At 55.6% G+C, this 16,308-nt stretch overlaps 1 protein-coding gene across 1 annotated transcript; it reads right to left on the bottom strand.

The window, feature by feature from the left end:
- Nucleotides 1–8,574: 8,574 nt before the first annotated feature.
- On the bottom strand, nucleotides 8,575–16,044 carry si:dkey-33c12.3 (uncharacterized protein LOC335380 homolog). Its single transcript, XM_038793114.1, has 3 exons — nucleotides 14,946–16,044; nucleotides 13,019–13,143; nucleotides 8,575–10,203 (listed from the first exon to the last, which is right to left on the bottom strand). Exons 1-3 carry the CDS (start codon nucleotides 15,951–15,953, stop codon nucleotides 10,143–10,145), a joined length of 1,194 nt encoding a protein of 397 aa, XP_038649042.1. The 5' UTR covers nucleotides 15,954–16,044; the 3' UTR covers nucleotides 8,575–10,142.
- Nucleotides 16,045–16,308: the final 264 nt, after the last annotated feature.

Below are 16,308 nucleotides of genomic sequence, written 5' to 3'. Positions count from 1 at the left end.
GGAGAGGAGGGAGTGAGGGATAGGGAGGGGAGGGAGTGAGGGATACGGAGAGGAGGGAGTGAGGGATACGGAGAGGGGGAATGAGGGACACGGAGAGGAGGGAGTGAGGGATACGGAGAGGGGGAATGAGGGGCACGGAGAGGAGGGAGTGAGGGATACGGAGAGGGGGAATGAGGGACACGGAGAGGAGGGAGTGAGGGATACGGAGAGGAGGGAGTGAGGGATATGAAGAGGAGGGAGTGAGGGATACGGAGAGGGGGAATGAGGGACACGGAGAGGAGGGAGTGAGGGATACGGAGAGGGGGGAATGAGGGACACGGAGAGGAGGGAATGAGGGGTTTGAGAGGAGGGAGTGAGGGATAAGAGGAGGGAATGAGGGGTGTGAGGAGGGAGTGAGGGACACGGAGAGGAGGGAGTGAGGGATACGGAGAGGAGGGAGTGAGGGACACGGAGAGGAGGGAGTGAGGGATACGGAGAGGAGGGAGTGAGGGAGAGGGAGAGGAGGGAGTGAGGGACATGGAGAGGAGGGAGTGAGGGATACGGAGAGGAGGGAGTGAGGGACACGGAGAGGAGGGAGTGAGGGATACAGAGAGGAGGGAGTGAGGGATAGGGAGAGGAGGGAGCGAGCGGTATGAGAGGAAGGGTTGGGGGGGTGGGGGAAGTGGGTGTGAGACGAAGGGTTCGGGGGTGGGGGAGGTGGGTGTGAGAGGAAGGGTTCGGGGTGGGGGAGGCGGGTGGGAGAGAAAGGGTTTGGGGGTGGGGGTGTGAGAGGAAGGGTTTGGGGGAGGTGGGTGTGAGAGGAAGGGTTCGGGGGGTGGGGGAGGTGGGTGAGAGAGGAAGGGTTCGGGGGAGGTGGGTGTGAGAGGAAGGGTTCGGGGGAGGTGGGTGTGAGAGGAAGGGTTCGGGGGGTGGGGGACGTGGGTGTGAGAGGAAGGGTTGGGGGGGTTGGGGAGGTGGGTGTGAGAGGAAGGGTTGGGAGAGGTGGGTATGAGAGGAAGGGTTCGGGGGTCGGGGAGGTGGGTGTGAGAGGAAGGGTTCGGGGGTCGGGGAGGTGGGTGTGAGAGGAAGGGTTGGGGGGTTGGGGGAGGTGGGTGTGAGAGGAAGGGTTGGGGGGTGGGGGAGGTGGGTGTGAGAGGAAGGGTTGGGGGGGTGGGGGAGGTGGGTGTGAGAGGAAGGGTTCGGGGGTGGGGGAGGTGGGTGTGAGAGGAAGGGTTTGGGGGAAGGTGGGTGTGAGAGGAAGGGTTCGGGGCTCGGGGGAGGTGGGTGTGAGAGGAAGGGTTCGGGGGGAGGTGGGTGTGAGAGGAAGGGTTGGGGTGGGGGAGGTGGGTGTGAGAGGAAGGGTTCGGGGGTGGGGGGGTGGGTGTGAGAGGAAGGGTTGGGGTGGGGGAGGTGGGTGTGAGAGGAAGGGTTCGGGGGTGGGGGGGTGGGTGTGAGAGGAAGGGTTCGGGGCTCAGGGGAGGTGGGTGTGAGAGGAAGGGTTCGGGGGTCGGGGAGGTGCGTGTGAGAGGAAGGGTTGGGGGGGTGGGTGTGAGAGGAAGGGTTGGGGGAGGTGGGTGTGAGAGGAAGGGTTGGGGGAGGTGGGTGTGAGAGGAAGGGTTCGGGGGTCGGGGAGGTGCGTGTGAGAGGAAGGGTTGGGGGGGTGGGGGAGGTGGGTGTGAGAGGAACGGTTGAGGGGGTGGGGGAGGTGGGTGTGAGAGGAAGGGTTCGGGGGAGGTGGGTGTGAGAGGAAGGGTTGGGGGGGTGGAGGAGGTGGGTGTGAGAGGAAGGGTTCGGGGGTCGGGGAGGTGGGTGTGAGAGGAAGGGTTGGGGGGTTGGGGGAGGTGGGCGTGAGAGGAAGGGTTTGGGGAGGTGGGTGTGAAAGGAAGGGTTTGGGGGGAGGTGGGTGTGAGAGGAAGGGTTGGGGGGGTGGGGGAGGTGGGTGTGAGAGGAAGGGTTTGGGGGGAGGTGGGTGTGAGAGGAAGGGTTCGGGGGTGGGGGAGGTGGGTGTGAGAGGAAGGGTTGGGGGGTGGGGGGGTGGGTGTGAGAGGAAGGGTTGGGGGGTGGGGGGGTGGGTGTGAGAGGAAGGGTTTGGGGGGTGGGGGAGGTGGGTGTGAGAGGAAGGGTTGGGGGGTGGGGGAGGTGGGTGTGAGAGGAAGGGTTTGGGGGGTGGGGGAGGTGGGTGTGAGAGGAAGGGTTGGGGGGTGGGGGGTGGGTGTGAGAGGAAGGGTTTGGGGGGAGGGGGTGTGAGAGGAAGGGTTGGGGGGTGGGGGAGGTGGGTGTGAGAGGAAGGGTTGGGGGGTGGGGGGGTGGGTGTGAGAGGAAGGGTTTGGGGGAGGTGGGTGTGAGAGGAAGGGTTGGGGGGGTGGGGGAGGTGGGTGTGAGAGGAAGGGTTGGGGGAGGTGGGTGTGAGAGGAAGGGTTCGGGGGTCGGGGAGGTGGGTGTGAGAGGAAGGGTTGGGGGGTGTGGGGGAGGTGGGTGTGAGAGGAGGGAGTGAGGTGGATGGGGAGGTGGGTGTGAGAGGAAGGGTTCGGGGGTCGGGGAGGTGGGTGTGAGAGGAAGGGTTCGGGGGTCGGGGAGGTGGGTGTGAGAGGAAGGGTTGGGGGTTGGGGGAGGTGGGTGTGAGAGGAAGGGTTGGGGGGTTGGGGGAGGTGGGTGTGAGAGGAAAGGTTTGGGGGAGGTGGGTGTGAAAGGAAGGGTTTGGGGGGAGGTGGGTGTGAGAGGAAGGGTTGGGGGGGGTGGGGGAGGTGGGTGTGAGAGGAAGGGTTCGGGGGTGGGGGAGGTGGGTGTGAGAGGAAGGGTTTGGGGGAAGGTGGGTGTGAGAGGAAGGGTTTGGGGCTCGGGGGAGGTGGGTGTGAGAGGAAGGGTTCGGGGCTCGGGGGAGGTGGGTGTGAGAGGAAGGGTTTGGGAGAGGTGGGTGTGAGTGGAAGGGTTCGGGAGTTGGGGGAGGTGGGTGAGAGAGGAAGGGTTTGGGGGGAGGTGGGTGTGAGAGGAAGGGTTGGGGGATGGGGGAGGTGGGTGAGAGAGGAAGGGTTGGGGGGTGGGAGATGTGGGTGTGAGAGGAAGGGTTGGGGTGGGGGAGGTGGGTGTGAGAGGAAGGGTTCGGGGGTGGGGGGGTGGGTGTGAGAGGAAGGCTTGGGGGGTTGGGGGAGGTGGGTGTGAGAGGAAGGGTTGGGGGGGTGTGGGGGAGGTGGGTGAGAGAGGAAGGGTTGGGGGGGGTGTGGGGGAGGTGGGTGAGAGAGGAAGGGTTGTGGGTTGGGGAGGTGGGTGTGAGAGGAAGGGTTCGGGGGTCGGGGGAGGTGGGTGTGAGAGGAAGGGTTTGGGGGGAGGTGGGTGTGAGAGGAAGGGTTGGGGGGGGGGGGGGAGGGTGGGTGTGAGAGGAAGGGTTCGGGGGGTGGGGGAGGTGGGTGTGAGAGGAAGGGTTCGGGGGTTGGGGGAGGTGGGTGTGAGAGGAAGGGTTTGGGGGGAGGTGGGTGTGAGAGGAAGGGTTGGGGGGTTGGGGAGCTGGGTGTGAGAGGAAGGGTTTGGGGGGTGGGGGGGTGAGAGGAAGGGTTCGGGGGTTGGGGGAGGTGGGTGTGAGAGGAAGGGTTGAGGGGGTGGGGGAGGTGGGTGTGAGAGGAAGGGTTCGTGGGTGGGGGGGGGTGGGTGTGAGAGGAAGGGTTCGGGGGTGGGGGGGGTGGGTGTGAGAGGAAGGTTTGGGGGGGTGGGGGAGGTGGGTGTGAGAGGAAGGTTTTGGGGGTGTGGGGGAGGTGGGTGTGAGAGGAAGGGTTCAGTGGGTGGGGGGGTGAGAGGAGGTGTTCGGGGGTCGGGGGAGGTGGGTGTGAGTGGAAGGGTTTGGGGGGTGGGGGGGTGTGAGGAAGGGTTTGGGGGGAGGTGGGTGTGAGAGGAAGGGTTCGGGGGTTGGGGGAGGTGGGTGTGAGAGGAAGGGTTTGGGGGGTGGGGGGGTGTGAGGAAGGGTTTGGGGGGAGGTGGGTGTGAGAGGAAGGGTTCGGGGGTTGGGGGAGGTGGGTGTGAGAGGAAGTGTTTGGGGGGTGGGGGGGTGGGGGGTGAGAGGAAGGGTTTGGGGGGGTGGGGGGGTGAGAGGAAGGGTTTGGGGAGAGGTGGGTGTGAGAGGAAGTGTTTGGGGGTGGGGGGGTGAGAGGAAGGGTTCGGGGAGAGGTGGGTGTGAGAGGAAGTGTTTGGGGGTGGGGGGGTGAGAGGAAGGGTTCGGGGAGAGGTGGGTGTGAGAGGAAGGGTTCGGGGGTTGGGGGAGGTGGGTGTGAGAGGAAGGGTTCGGGGGTTGGGGGAGGTGGGTGTGAGAGGAAGTGTTTGGGGGGTGGGGGGGTGGGGGGGGTGGGGGGGTGGGGGGGTGAGAGGAAGGGTTTGGGGAGAGGTGGGTGTGAGAGAAAGGGTTCGGGGGTTGGGGAGGTGGGTGAGAGAGGAAGGGTTTGGGGGTGGGGGTGTGAGAGGAAGGGTTTGGGGGGAGGGGGTGTGAGAGGAAGGGTTTGGGGGGTGGGGGTGTGAGAGGAAGGGTTCGGGGGAGGTGGGTGTGAGAGGAAGGGTTCGGGGCTCGGGGAGGTGGGTGTGAGAGGAAGGGTTTGGGGGAGGTGGGTGTGAGAGGAAGGGTTCGGGGGGTGGGGGGGGGGTGTGAGAGGAAGGGTTCGGGGGGTGGGGGAGGTGGGTGTGAGAGGAAGTGTTTGGGGGGAGGTGGGTGTGAGAGGAAGGGTTGGGGGGGTGGGGGAGGTGGGTGAGAGAGGAAGGGTTCGGGGTGGGGGAGGTGGGTGTGAGAGGAAGGTTTGTGGGGTGTGGGGGAGGTGGGTGTGAGAGGAAGGGTTGGGGGTGGGGGGGGGGGTGAGAGGAAGGGTTCGGGGGGTGGGGGAGGTGGGTGTGAGAGGAAGTGTTTGGGGGGAGGTGGGTGTGAGAGGAAGGGGTGGGGGGGTGGGGGAGGTGGGTGAGAGAGGAAGGGTTCGGGGTGGGGGAGGTGGGTGTGAGAGGAAGGTTTGTGGGGTGTGGGGGAGGTGGGTGTGAGAGGAAGGGTTGGGGGTGGGGGAGGTGGGTGTGAGAGGAAGGGTTGGGGGGTGGGGGAGGTGGGTGTGAGAGGAAGGGTTCGGGGGGTGGGGGGGTGGGTGTGAGAGGAAGGGTTCGGGGGTGGGGGAGGGTGGGTGTGAGAGGAAGGGTTGGGGGGTGGGGGAGGTGGGTGTGAGAGGATGGGTTGGGGGGGTGGGGGAGGTGGGTGTGAGAGGAAGGGTTGGGGGGTGGGGGAGGTGGGTGTGAGAGGAAGGGTTCGGTGGGTGGGGGAGGTGGGTGTGAGAGGAAGGGTTGGGGGGTGGGGGAGGTGGCTGTGTGAGAGGAAGGGTTGGGGGGTGGGGGAGGTGGGTGTGAGAGGAAGGGTTGGGGGGTCGGGGAGGTGGGTGTGAGAGGAAGGGTTCGGGGGTTGGGGGAGGTGGGTGAGAGAGGAAGGGTTTGGGGGGAGGTGGGTGTGAGAGGAAGGGTTGGGGGGTGGGGGAGGTGGGTGTGAGAGGAAGGGTTGGGGGGGTGGGGGAGGTGGGGGTGAGAGGAAGGGTTGGGGGTTGGGGGAGGTGGGTGTGAGAGGAAGGGTTGGGGGTTGGGGGAGGTGGGTGTGAGAGGAAGGGTTGGAGGGGTGTGGGGGGTTGGGTGTGAGAGGAAGGGTTCGGGGGGTGGGGGGGGGGGTGGGTGTGAGAGGAAGGGTTGGGGGGGGTGGGGGAGGTGGGGGTGAGAGGAAGGGTTGTGGGGGTGGGGGAGGTGGGTGTGAGAGGAAGGGTTCGGGGGGTGGGGGTGGGGGTGGGTGTGAGAGGAAGGTTTGGGGGGTGTGGGGGAGGTGGGCGTGAGAGGAAGGGTGGGGGGGGTGGGGGAGGTGGGTGTGAGAGGAAGGGTTCGGGGGGTGGGGGGGGGGGGCTGTGAGAGGAAGGGTTCGGTGGGTGGGGGAGGTGGGTGTGTTGGAGATTGCAGATTCTCTGAGTTGGATGTGTAACTAACTCCGAGGGCTAACAGGAGTTGGCTCTCAATCCACATGGTCAATACCACAGCAATAGTCACCATTCACTGGGTGGGCGCTACTGGCTGATAGCGCTCAGACAGCACAGCCTGCTGCAGTGTGTGGGATACGAAGACAGCTATTCATCTGGGGGAGGTTTCACATGAACGTCCCAGGCTGCTGTATGTGGGAGAACCTGATACCGTGGGAAGGATTTATAATTAAACATCAAACTTCAAGATGACCGGGCCCTTAGATCACATGTCACTGAGCCCTGCAGGGTCTCAGGTCACTGAACCCTCGGCTCATTGATCCTTCTCTGCTATCAAACTGACCGTATTAACCTCAATCTCACACCCACAGACTGAACCTGACTGTTTACGTTTCTGCCTGTTCCTATCTTAACCTCAGACTATCCATTTCTGTGTGCAAGTCTGTCCATGTGTCTGTCTCAGTCTTCTGTCTCTCATTCACGCCCTCATGTCTCTCTCCTTTCTGTGCCAGTCTCTCCCTCTGTCTCTTTCTCTCTGTTTCTGTCTATCTCCCTATGCCGTGTCATGATGTGCAGACATGCACATAATGAGGTACAGACAGGCAGCCAATGAACACAGAGAACAGGACATGACCAATCAGCAGGCAGAACACTTGGGGGTGTATAAAGGGCACGAGGCACTCACACTCTGCCTCTTTCCACTGGGGGACATCTACAGAGTGAGTCAGGGTGTATACATCACATAACACCTCCAGCACGTGGCTAAGAGCTAGTCTGGTTCAGTCAGACAGATTAATCACACCAAGGTTAGCAGAGAGTCGAACTCACAGAGGATTGAGCTAACTGTGTGACAGGTTCGATAAATCAAATTGAACTAACTTCAAGGTGTGGAGTATCTCTCAGGTCAAGCTGCATCCACTTGCAGCCCGTGTTATCTTACTGTGCTTAACCCGACACACCTCCCTGTCTCTGTCTCTCTGTCTCTCTCTCTCTATCTCACAATACACATGTCTGCCTTTCCACCTGTATCTTTTAATCTTGTGCGTCAAACTCTCTTTCTGGTCTATCACTCTGGGTCTATGCCTGTCTCTCTCTGTGTCTCTGCCTCTTTTACTCTCTGTGTCTGCATGCATTTGTACATCTCTATCTGTCACTTTGTATGTCTCTCTCTGCCTCTGCTACATTGATTCTCTCCCTCTGCTTTCTTGTTACCCTCTGTATCTCTCTCTGTCTCTTTCTCCGACTCTGCTTCTCTATCTTTCTTTTTCTCTCTGTCACTCTGTGACTTTATCTGTCTCACTCCATTACTCTGTCTCTGTATCTGTCCCTGTGTACCGTATCTATATCTCTCTATTGCAGTTTGTCACTCTCTGTATCACTCTCCCTGTCCCTCAGTCACTCCGCGTCTCTCTGTCCCTATCTCACTATTTCTGACACTCTGTATTTCTCTGTCTTTGTCACTCTGTCTCTCTTGATTACTCTGTCTCTTCTATCTGTGTCTATGTAGTGTCACTCTCTTTATCTATCTATCTGTCTTTATCACTCTTTGTGTCTCTATTTTTGTCACTGTCTATATCTTTCTCCATCTCTGTCACACTCTATCTTTCTATTTATCACTCTCTGTCTCTGTCGCGCTTGGTATGTCCCTCTTTTTTACTCTCTATCTCTATCACTTTCTGTGTCTCTCATTCTGTTTCTCTCTCTGTATCCGTGTCACTCTCTGTCTTTGTTACTCTCTCTGACTCTGTGTGTCACCCTGTCTCTCTCTCTCTGTTACTCTCTCTGTGTCTTGTGTGTCACTCGGTGTCTCCCTCTGTCTCTGTTACTGTCTCTGTCTGCCTCTGTGCGTCACTCTCTGTGTCTCCTTCTGTCTTGGTCACTCTCTCTGCCTCTGTGCGTCACTCTCTGTGTCTCCTTCTGTCTTGGTCACTCTCTCTGCCTCTGTGCGTCACTCTCTGTGTCTCCTTCTGTCTTGGTCACTCTCTCTGCCTCTGTGCGTCACTCTCTGTGTCTCCTTCTGTCTTGGTCACTCTCTCTGCCTCTGTGCGTCACTCTCTGTGTCTCCTTCTGTCTTGGTCACTCTCTCTGCCTCTGTGCGTCACTCTCTGTGTCTCCTTCTGTCTTGGTCACTCTCTCTGCCTCTGTGCGTCACTCTCTGTGTCTCCTTCTGTCTCTGTTACTGTCTGCCTCTGTGCATCACTCTCTGTGTCTCCTTCTGTCTTGGTCACTCTCTCTGCCTCTGTGTGTCACTCTCTGTGTCTCCTTCTGTCTTGGTCACTCTCTCTGCCTCTGTGCGTCACTCTCTGTGTCTCCTTCTGTCTTGGTCACTCTCTCTGCCTCTGTGTGTCACTCTCTGTGTCTCCTTCTGTCTTGGTCACTCTCTCTGCCTCTGTGCGTCACTCTCTGTGTCTCCTTCTGTCTTGGTCACTCTCTCTGCCTCTGTGCGTCACTCTCTGTGTCTCCTTCTGTCTTGGTCACTCTCTCTGCCTCTGTGCGTCACTCTCTGTGTCTCCTTCTGTCTTGGTCACTCTCTCTGCCTCTGTGCGTCACTCTCTGTGTCTCCTTCCGTCTTGGTCACTCTCTCTGCCTCTGTGCGTCACTCTCTGTGTCTCCCTCTGTCTTGGTCACTCTCTCTGTCTCTGTGCGTCACTCTCTGTGTCTCCCTCTGTCTTGGTCACTCTCTCTGTCTCTGTGCGTCACTCTCTGTGTCTCCCTCTGTCTTGGTCACTCTCTCTGTCTCTGTGTGTCTCTCTGGTGTTTTCCCGGTTTCTGCGGACTGAGATTGCAGCACATGTTGGTGCTGTGATTCCATCCTCTGTACCATGGTCCCAGCTCCTCACTGCAAGATCCCAGTCTTTGACCCCCAAGGCTGCCAACACACCCTGCCTCAGGTCCACCTGAGATGTTTCAGCATCATCTCAAACTCACAACGCCTAGGTGGTCACCTCAAACATCTGTGTATGCGCCAGAGAGAAGGGATCTGGGCAACAATTCAATAACTAATTTCTTCAAGGAGCTGTCTGTGAGAGGATTACTTAAAGGGATAGAGACACAGGAAACTGGAATAGCGCAATGGGAGTGAGGGTGCAGGGGGACAGGGAGAAGCAGGCATGGAGTAAGGGGGTGACAGGGCATGAGGTCAGGGTGCATGAGGGCATGGGTCAGAGTGGAAAAGGGCATGAGGTCATGGAACAAGGCGAAATGGGGTCATGGAGCGAGGGGAAATGGGGTCATGGAGCGAGGAGAAATGGGGTCATGGAGCGAGGGGAAATGGGATCATCGAGCGAGGGGAAATGGGGTCATGGAGCGAGGGGAAATGGGGTCATGGAGCGAGGGGAAATGGGATCAGGGTGCAACGGGGAATGGGAACCGGGTGCATGGGATTAAGATATGAGGGGGTATGGGGCCAGGGAGCAAAGGTTTATGGGGTCAAGGTGCAAGGGGAAATGGAGTCAGGTTCTTGGGGCATGGGATCAAGATGAGAAGAACATGGGGTCAGGCTGCTCAGGGCATTTGGAGGACACAGGGCAAGGAGAGTTGGAAACTGGGTAACAGGAAGTGGGAAAGGAGTGGTGAGACATCACCTCAACCGATAATAGCATCTTATTACATTTCAAACTCTCATCCAATTGGAAATTGCTGCTGTCCTGCATATCACTCTATGTATCTGTACATGTGTGCACACATATGTGTGGTTACATATATTCATGTATCTTGATATATGTATACATATTATACTTTTGCTAACCACTGCACCACTGTGCCGCCTGGGTTAGGGTGTGGTTGACTGAATTTGGCCGATTGTGTGTGGGTCAGAGTGTGGTTGACTGAATTTGGCCGATTGTGTGTGGGTCAGGGTGTGGTTGACTGAATTTGGCCGATTGTGTGTGGGTCAGAGTGTGGTTGACTGAATTTGGCCGATTGTGTGTGGGTCAGAGTGTGGTTGACTGAATTTGGCCGATTGTGTGTGGGTCAGAGTGTGGTTGACTGAATTTGGCCGATTGTGTGAGGGTCAGGGTGTGGTTGACTGCGGAGCAGCGGTGAGGTGACTGACTGGTCAGTATTTCGCAGTAACTGTAGCTGTGAGTGGGTAACTGTAGCTGTGAAGATGGAGGTGGTGCAGAGTGATCGAGGCAATAGAATAATGGTTAATGACTGCACTATGTTACTAGCTATGGAATCTTCAGCAAAGGGATGCTTTTAACTGTAGGATTGCATTGAGGAGAAGCTCAGTCTGAATTCTTCTCCCTCCAGGAGTTTCCTAAATGAGAGACACAAAGAAATATGATGGACAAGTTAAATCAAACACAGGCAATATCAATGTGGTCTTCTCTCTCCTCCTCGCGCACACTTTTTCACTCTCCCCTTCATAATCTTTCTCCCACTTCTCACACTCTCTCCCTTGCTCCCACACTCCATTTTCTCGATTTTTCTTGCTGAATTTGGCCGATTGTGTGTGGGTCAGGGTGTGGTTGACTGAATTGGCCGATCGTGTGTGGGTCAGGGTGTGGTTGACTGAATTTGGCCGATCGTGTGTGGGTCAGGGTGTGGTTGACTGAATTTGGCCGATCGTGTGTGGGTCAGGGTGTGGTTGACTGAATTTGGCCGATTGTGTGTGGGTCAGGGTGTGATTGACTGAATTTGGCCGATTGTGTGTGGGTCAGGGTGTGATTGACTGAATTTGGCCGATTGTGTGAGGGTCAGGGTGTGGTTGACTGCGGGTCAGGTGACTGACTGGTCAGTATTTCGCTGTTGTCTTCTCTCCCTTTCTCTCACAACACTTTCTCACGAGGCTTCTTTATCCTGCTCCCTCTCCCTCTCTTGCACTCTTTTTTCTCACTCGCTTTTTCACACACCCTCAGAAAATTGGGATTTGTTTTAAACTGGTGTAACATCTGTTGTGGGTCTTAATCATCTTACACTTGAAGAAGAGACTATCTGGTGAACAGAGCGAACAGAGTTATTCCAGGGTCAGGCTTGCACAGTGTCCCAGATGGAGAGACTTTCTCTTCAGAATTGGCGAGTCTTGAGGTTGCACAAATATTATATGGAATAGGGGCAGCACGGTGGCGCAGTGGGTTAGCACTGCTGCCTCACGGCGCTGAGGTCCCGGGTTCGATCCCGGCTCTGGGTCACTGTCCGTGTGGAGTTTACACATTCTCCCCGTGTTTGCCTGGGTTTCGCCCCCACAACCCAAAGATGTGCGGATTGGCCACGCAAAATTGTCCCTCAATTGGAAAAATGAATTGGGTATTCTAAATGTTTTATTTTTTAAAAAAATATTATATGGAATTACAAAGTATTTACCTCACAGAAACAGCCCATTCAGCCCAACTGGTCTTTACCAGTGTTTATGCCCCACGCTCACCTCCCCCCCCCCCCCCCCCCCTCCCCCCTCCCCCTCTTTCCGTATGCTCCCACGCTCACCTTCCCCCCCACCCCCCCCCCCCTCTTTCCGTTTCACCCTATCAACTTATCGTTCGGTTAATTCTCCCTCATGCGTTTGTTCTGAAATACATCTCTGCTCCTCACCTCAATCTCTCCTCCCTGTGGTGATGTGTTCCACATTCTCCCCATTCTCTGGGTTCTCCTGAATTCCCAATTGGATATATTATTGGCTCTCTTCTATTGTCAAACCCTTCCCTATTTCCCTTTTCTTTCTTGGGATGTGGGCATGGATGGCTGGGCCAGCAGTAGTTGCCCATCCCTAATTGCCCTGAATGGTTTGCTCGGCCAGTTCAGAGGGTGTTTAAGAGTCAACCACATTGCTGTGGGTCTGGAGTCACATGTAGGCCAGACCAGGTAAGGACGGCAGATTTCCTTCCCTAAAGGACGATAGTGAACCAGACGGGTTTTTACGACAATCGATGATACTGATTTCACCATCTTCGGTCTTGGGATTTGAACCCATAGCTCCAGAGTATTAGCAGCACGGTAGCATTGTGGATAGCACAATTGCTTCACAGCTCCAGCGTCCCAGGTTCGATTCCCGGCTTGGGTCACTGTCTGTGCGGAGTCTGCACATCCTCCCCGTGTGTGCGTGGGTTTCCTCCGGGTGCTCCGGTTTCCTCCCACAGTCCAAAGATGTGCAGGTCAGGTGGATTGGCCATGATAAATTGCCCTTAGTGTCCAAAATTGCCCTTAGTGTTGGGTGGGGTTACTGGGTTATGGGGATAGGGTGGAGGTGTTGACCTTGGGTAGGGTGCTCTTTCCAAGAGCCGGAGCAGACTCGATGGGCCGAATGGCCTCCTTCTGCACTGTAAATTCTATGATAATCTATGATATCGGAATTACTGCTCCAGTGAGATTGTCACTAAGGGGTCTGTATCACCCCTCAGACTTCTCCTGTCTGGATAAAGGGACTCCAGTTTGTTCAGTCTTCCCTGCTGGGTATACTTCTGAGTTTTGCTATCATTCGAGTCAATAATTTTTGCACCTTCTGCAATTTCTATATCCTTGTTGTAAAATGGAGGAGAGAACTGTTCACAGTACTCCGAAGTGCGAGCGAACAAAGGCATGCTTCAAATTAAACTTCTTCTCGAATACATTCAAAAAAATATAGAAATAAACAGAGAGAGAGGTGATAGGTAGACAGAGAGAGCCAAAAATGAGAGATTAATAGATAGATAGAGAGATAGAATGAGCGAGCAAGTGTGAAAGACAGATAGAAAGGGAGACAGATAGACAAGATAGACAGGGACAGGCAGATAGACAGACAGAGATGGATAAGACAGAGACAGATAGACACAGAGATGAACAAGCCAGGAGTCAGAGGGGGGAGTGTAAAATTGAGGCACATAAAGATTGGGAAGCAGAGATGGACAGAGAGAGAGTCAGAGAGAAAGAGAGAGGTAGAGAGACAGAAAGAAAGAGTCAGACAGAGAAAGAGATAGAGAGAAAGTGAAAGAGCGAGATGGAGAAAGACAGAGAGAGAGCTGAGAGCGAGATACAGGGAGTCATAGAGGGGGGGATCGAGAGAGAGAGAGAGAGAGGAAAAGTCAGAGACAGACACACAGCTGAAGTCAGGATGATATTCAGCTCTGATCCAGCGCCCTGTGGAGAGGAGGCAAACCCACCTGTAAGCCGCAATCTCGATATCTAGAGCCATCTTGACATTTAGGAGATCCTGATATTCCCTCAGGTAACGAGCCATCTCCTGTTTGGCATCATTGATGTCTTTCTCCAGCTCACTGATCCTTTCCTGCACCGAGGGAGAGAGAGAGACTGAGATTTCAAACCAGCAATCAGAGCAAAGTGAAAATAATCCAGGAAAAAAGATCAGTCACCCTCCCAAAGTACACCCCCCCCCCCCTCCCCCACCCTCATCACAGCTCCCAACACTCACTTTCCCATCACCTTGATTGTGTCATCTATCTCTGTGGAGGATGTATATTGGAAAATCTTAATATCTATCAATAGAATTCTTTAAATCGACCATGTATTCGACCTGAATTTAACCAACCTGCTGTTCCTCCCCTTCTCGTCCTATCCCCCTCCCCCACCCTCTGCACAACCATCCTTTGAAAAATTTGCTGCAATGCGTTAACACCAGGGGAGTAAATTCTCATGAATATTCCTGTCCCACCTCCCGACTCTGCCTCTTTATTTTGCTCCTTTCCCTGCCTCACCTCTCACCACCTCTCCTGTTTCACACTCTCCCCTTCTGTCTCTCTCTTTTCTCCCAATCCCCCTCTTGTCCTTTGTCTCTCTCTTTAGTCCCTCTCTTTTTCTGTGCCTCTCTCTCTCCATCTCCCTCTGTGTTTTTCTCTGTGTCTCGGTGCTCTCTCTGCCCCCTCTGTCTCTGCCTATCTCTCTCTCTATCTGTATCGCTGTCCCTTTGTCTCTCTCCCTCTTTCTGTCCTGACGTCTCTGAACTTCTCTCTCTCTCATTCCCTCTCTCTCGCCCGTCCTCTTTCACCAGCACACCACACGAAAGCGAAGTCAGTTGCAATGCGGAGGAAGCAATGTTAAGAGGCTGCAGGTCAATGTAATTGTGGTGAATTGAAGAACAAGCCTCTGCTGCAAATTATTCATTCGGAGTCCTGCCAATTGTCAGTGAAAGCAGTAAAGGGTTAAAAAGAAGTAGCAATCAAACTATTGGTTTAAAATCATGTTCGCAATCAAGTTTTGAAAAAAGAAATTTTTTTAGAGTATCCAATTCTTTTATTTTCCCAATTAAGGGGTAATTTAGCATGGCCAACCCACCTTTTATGAGTTGTGGGGGCGAAACCCACGCAGACACGGGGAGAACGTGCAAACTCCACACGGACAGTGACCCGGGTCCTCGGTGCCGCGAGGCAGCAGTGCTAACCACTGCGCCACCGTGCCGCCCCTGTTAGTAATCAAAATGCAATCAAAATGCAGTTCTCCATCCCGCCCTCTCCTGCTGCGAAATCAAATGAAGGAACGTCATTATTTTTTGGCAATACCCCAATGCTGGCACGGTGTCCCAGACACCATCCTGCAGACAGGCGCAGTGTTGAAACAGGCCATTTGGCCCATTGTGCCAGTGTCATCTCTATGGCAGAGAAATCCAATTAGGCCCCTCTTCTTTTACCTGTGACAATGCAAATATTCCGTTATCCCAGTATATATCCCAGTATATGGTTCTGAGTGTGAATATTCAATCTGCTCTTTCAAACAACGCATTTTGGATTGTTTGAAATAAAATTATTATTATTATTATCCTCTGGTTACCACCCCTCCTAACAATGAAAATAATTCCCCCCCGATTAATTCTTTCAAAATCCTTCATGATTTTGAACTCCATTAAACCTCTGCACCTTCCCTTCTCCAAGAAGCACAATGCCAGTTTCTCCATCTCTCCCCATTGACTGAAGTTCCTCCTGTGAAGTTCCTCCTGTAACCATTCCAGTAAATCTCCCTCCCCAAGGCCTTGATGTCCTTCCTAAAGGGTGGATGGTCCCCAGAACTGGCCACGACTACCCTGAGGCCTGACTACCCTGGTTTTTATCTCCTCTATTCCCACCTCCTCCCACTCACCTGGTACTTGCGAACCTCCTTGGACTGTCTGTCCTCCAGATTCTCCAGCTGCTTCTGCAGGGAATCGATGACGTTCTTGAGTCCGTCGATCTCCGAGCCACGGGATTGGAGGAGTCGGTGGTACTCGGCCGTCTCCTCGCGGATGGACCTGACCGCCTGGTTGTTCTTGTTGGCCATCTCGCTGACGGTGGCGAACTTGGTGCGGTACCAGTCCTCGGCCGCTTGCATGTTCTTGTTGGCGAGCTTCTCGTACTGGCAGCGGATCTCTTTCAGGGCCACCGAGAGGTCAGGTTTGGCCACCTCCACTTCCACCGTCAGGTGGGCGGCCTGGATTTGAGCGGAGAGCTCTGCATTCTCTTCCCCGTACACCTTCTTCAGGAAGGAGATCTCCTCCACCAGGGAGCTGATGTTGCCCTCAATATCGCTGTTGGCCAACACTGCTTTGTCGGCCCCCTCCCTCACCTTCTGAAGGTTATCCTCTGCCTCCATGCGCAGACGCACCTCCTCCTCGTATTTGTCCTTCACCTGGGAGTAGACCTCCCTCAGGTGGTCCCGGTCGGCTTCCATCCTCATCTTCTCGTTGGTCTCCGAGTCGAGCAGAGCCCGCAGGCCCCGGATCTCCTGCTCGTAGATGAGGTGCAGCCGGGATGGGTCAGACTGTTTCTGCCTCAGGGCCTCCAGCTCCACCAGCAGCACCTTGTTCTGCTGCTCCAGGTAGTGGACCTTCTCGATGTAGGTGGCGAAACGGTCGTTCAGGTCCATCAGCTGCTCCCTCTCCTGGGCCCTCAGGGTCAGCAGCTCGGCATTGAGCGTGCTGACCTGGGAGAGGTCCAGTCTCTCCGCATAGTCAGGCAAGGAGGAGACCGAGCTGGTCCTCACGGACCGCTTCGGAGCTGAGGTGCGGTGGACTGAGTAGAGGGTGGAGGAGATGCTGGACTTAGTGGGGCGGCCACATCGGTAATCATCCCAAGGTTTGCGCAAGGGGTTGAAGGGGTCGTAAGCACTCATGGTGAAGGTTGTTCCCCTCCGTCACTCTCTCTCCAACCGCTTTTCTGTCCCACCAACGCTTACTGCAGCAAATCTCAATCCGCAGTCCAGTAACCCCAGCTCAGCTCCAATTTATATACGGAGCGGAGGCCCAGCCCCTTCCCTTGCAGAAGGTGGAGAGATTCCTTATTGATCTAACAGCAAACCAATCAGACAAAACTCCGCATTCTGAGCGAGCACTTTATTTGATCTTTAGGTTTCCTGATTCCATCCCTTGGAGATATTCAGCAAAGGAGGGTGTTTAAAAAAAAACTGCAAATCATATCTAACACTGATTCCTCTGTCAGCTCTTCAGTAACATTCTCGAGGGCTCACT

This window comes from Scyliorhinus canicula, chromosome 3 (assembly GCF_902713615.1).
Source record: "Scyliorhinus canicula chromosome 3, sScyCan1.1, whole genome shotgun sequence".
In the NCBI taxonomy this organism is placed as follows: Eukaryota; Metazoa; Chordata; class Chondrichthyes; order Carcharhiniformes; family Scyliorhinidae; genus Scyliorhinus; species Scyliorhinus canicula.
Note: the sequence above shows the minus strand (reverse complement) of the source record. Positions and strands in the feature narration are given on the sequence as shown.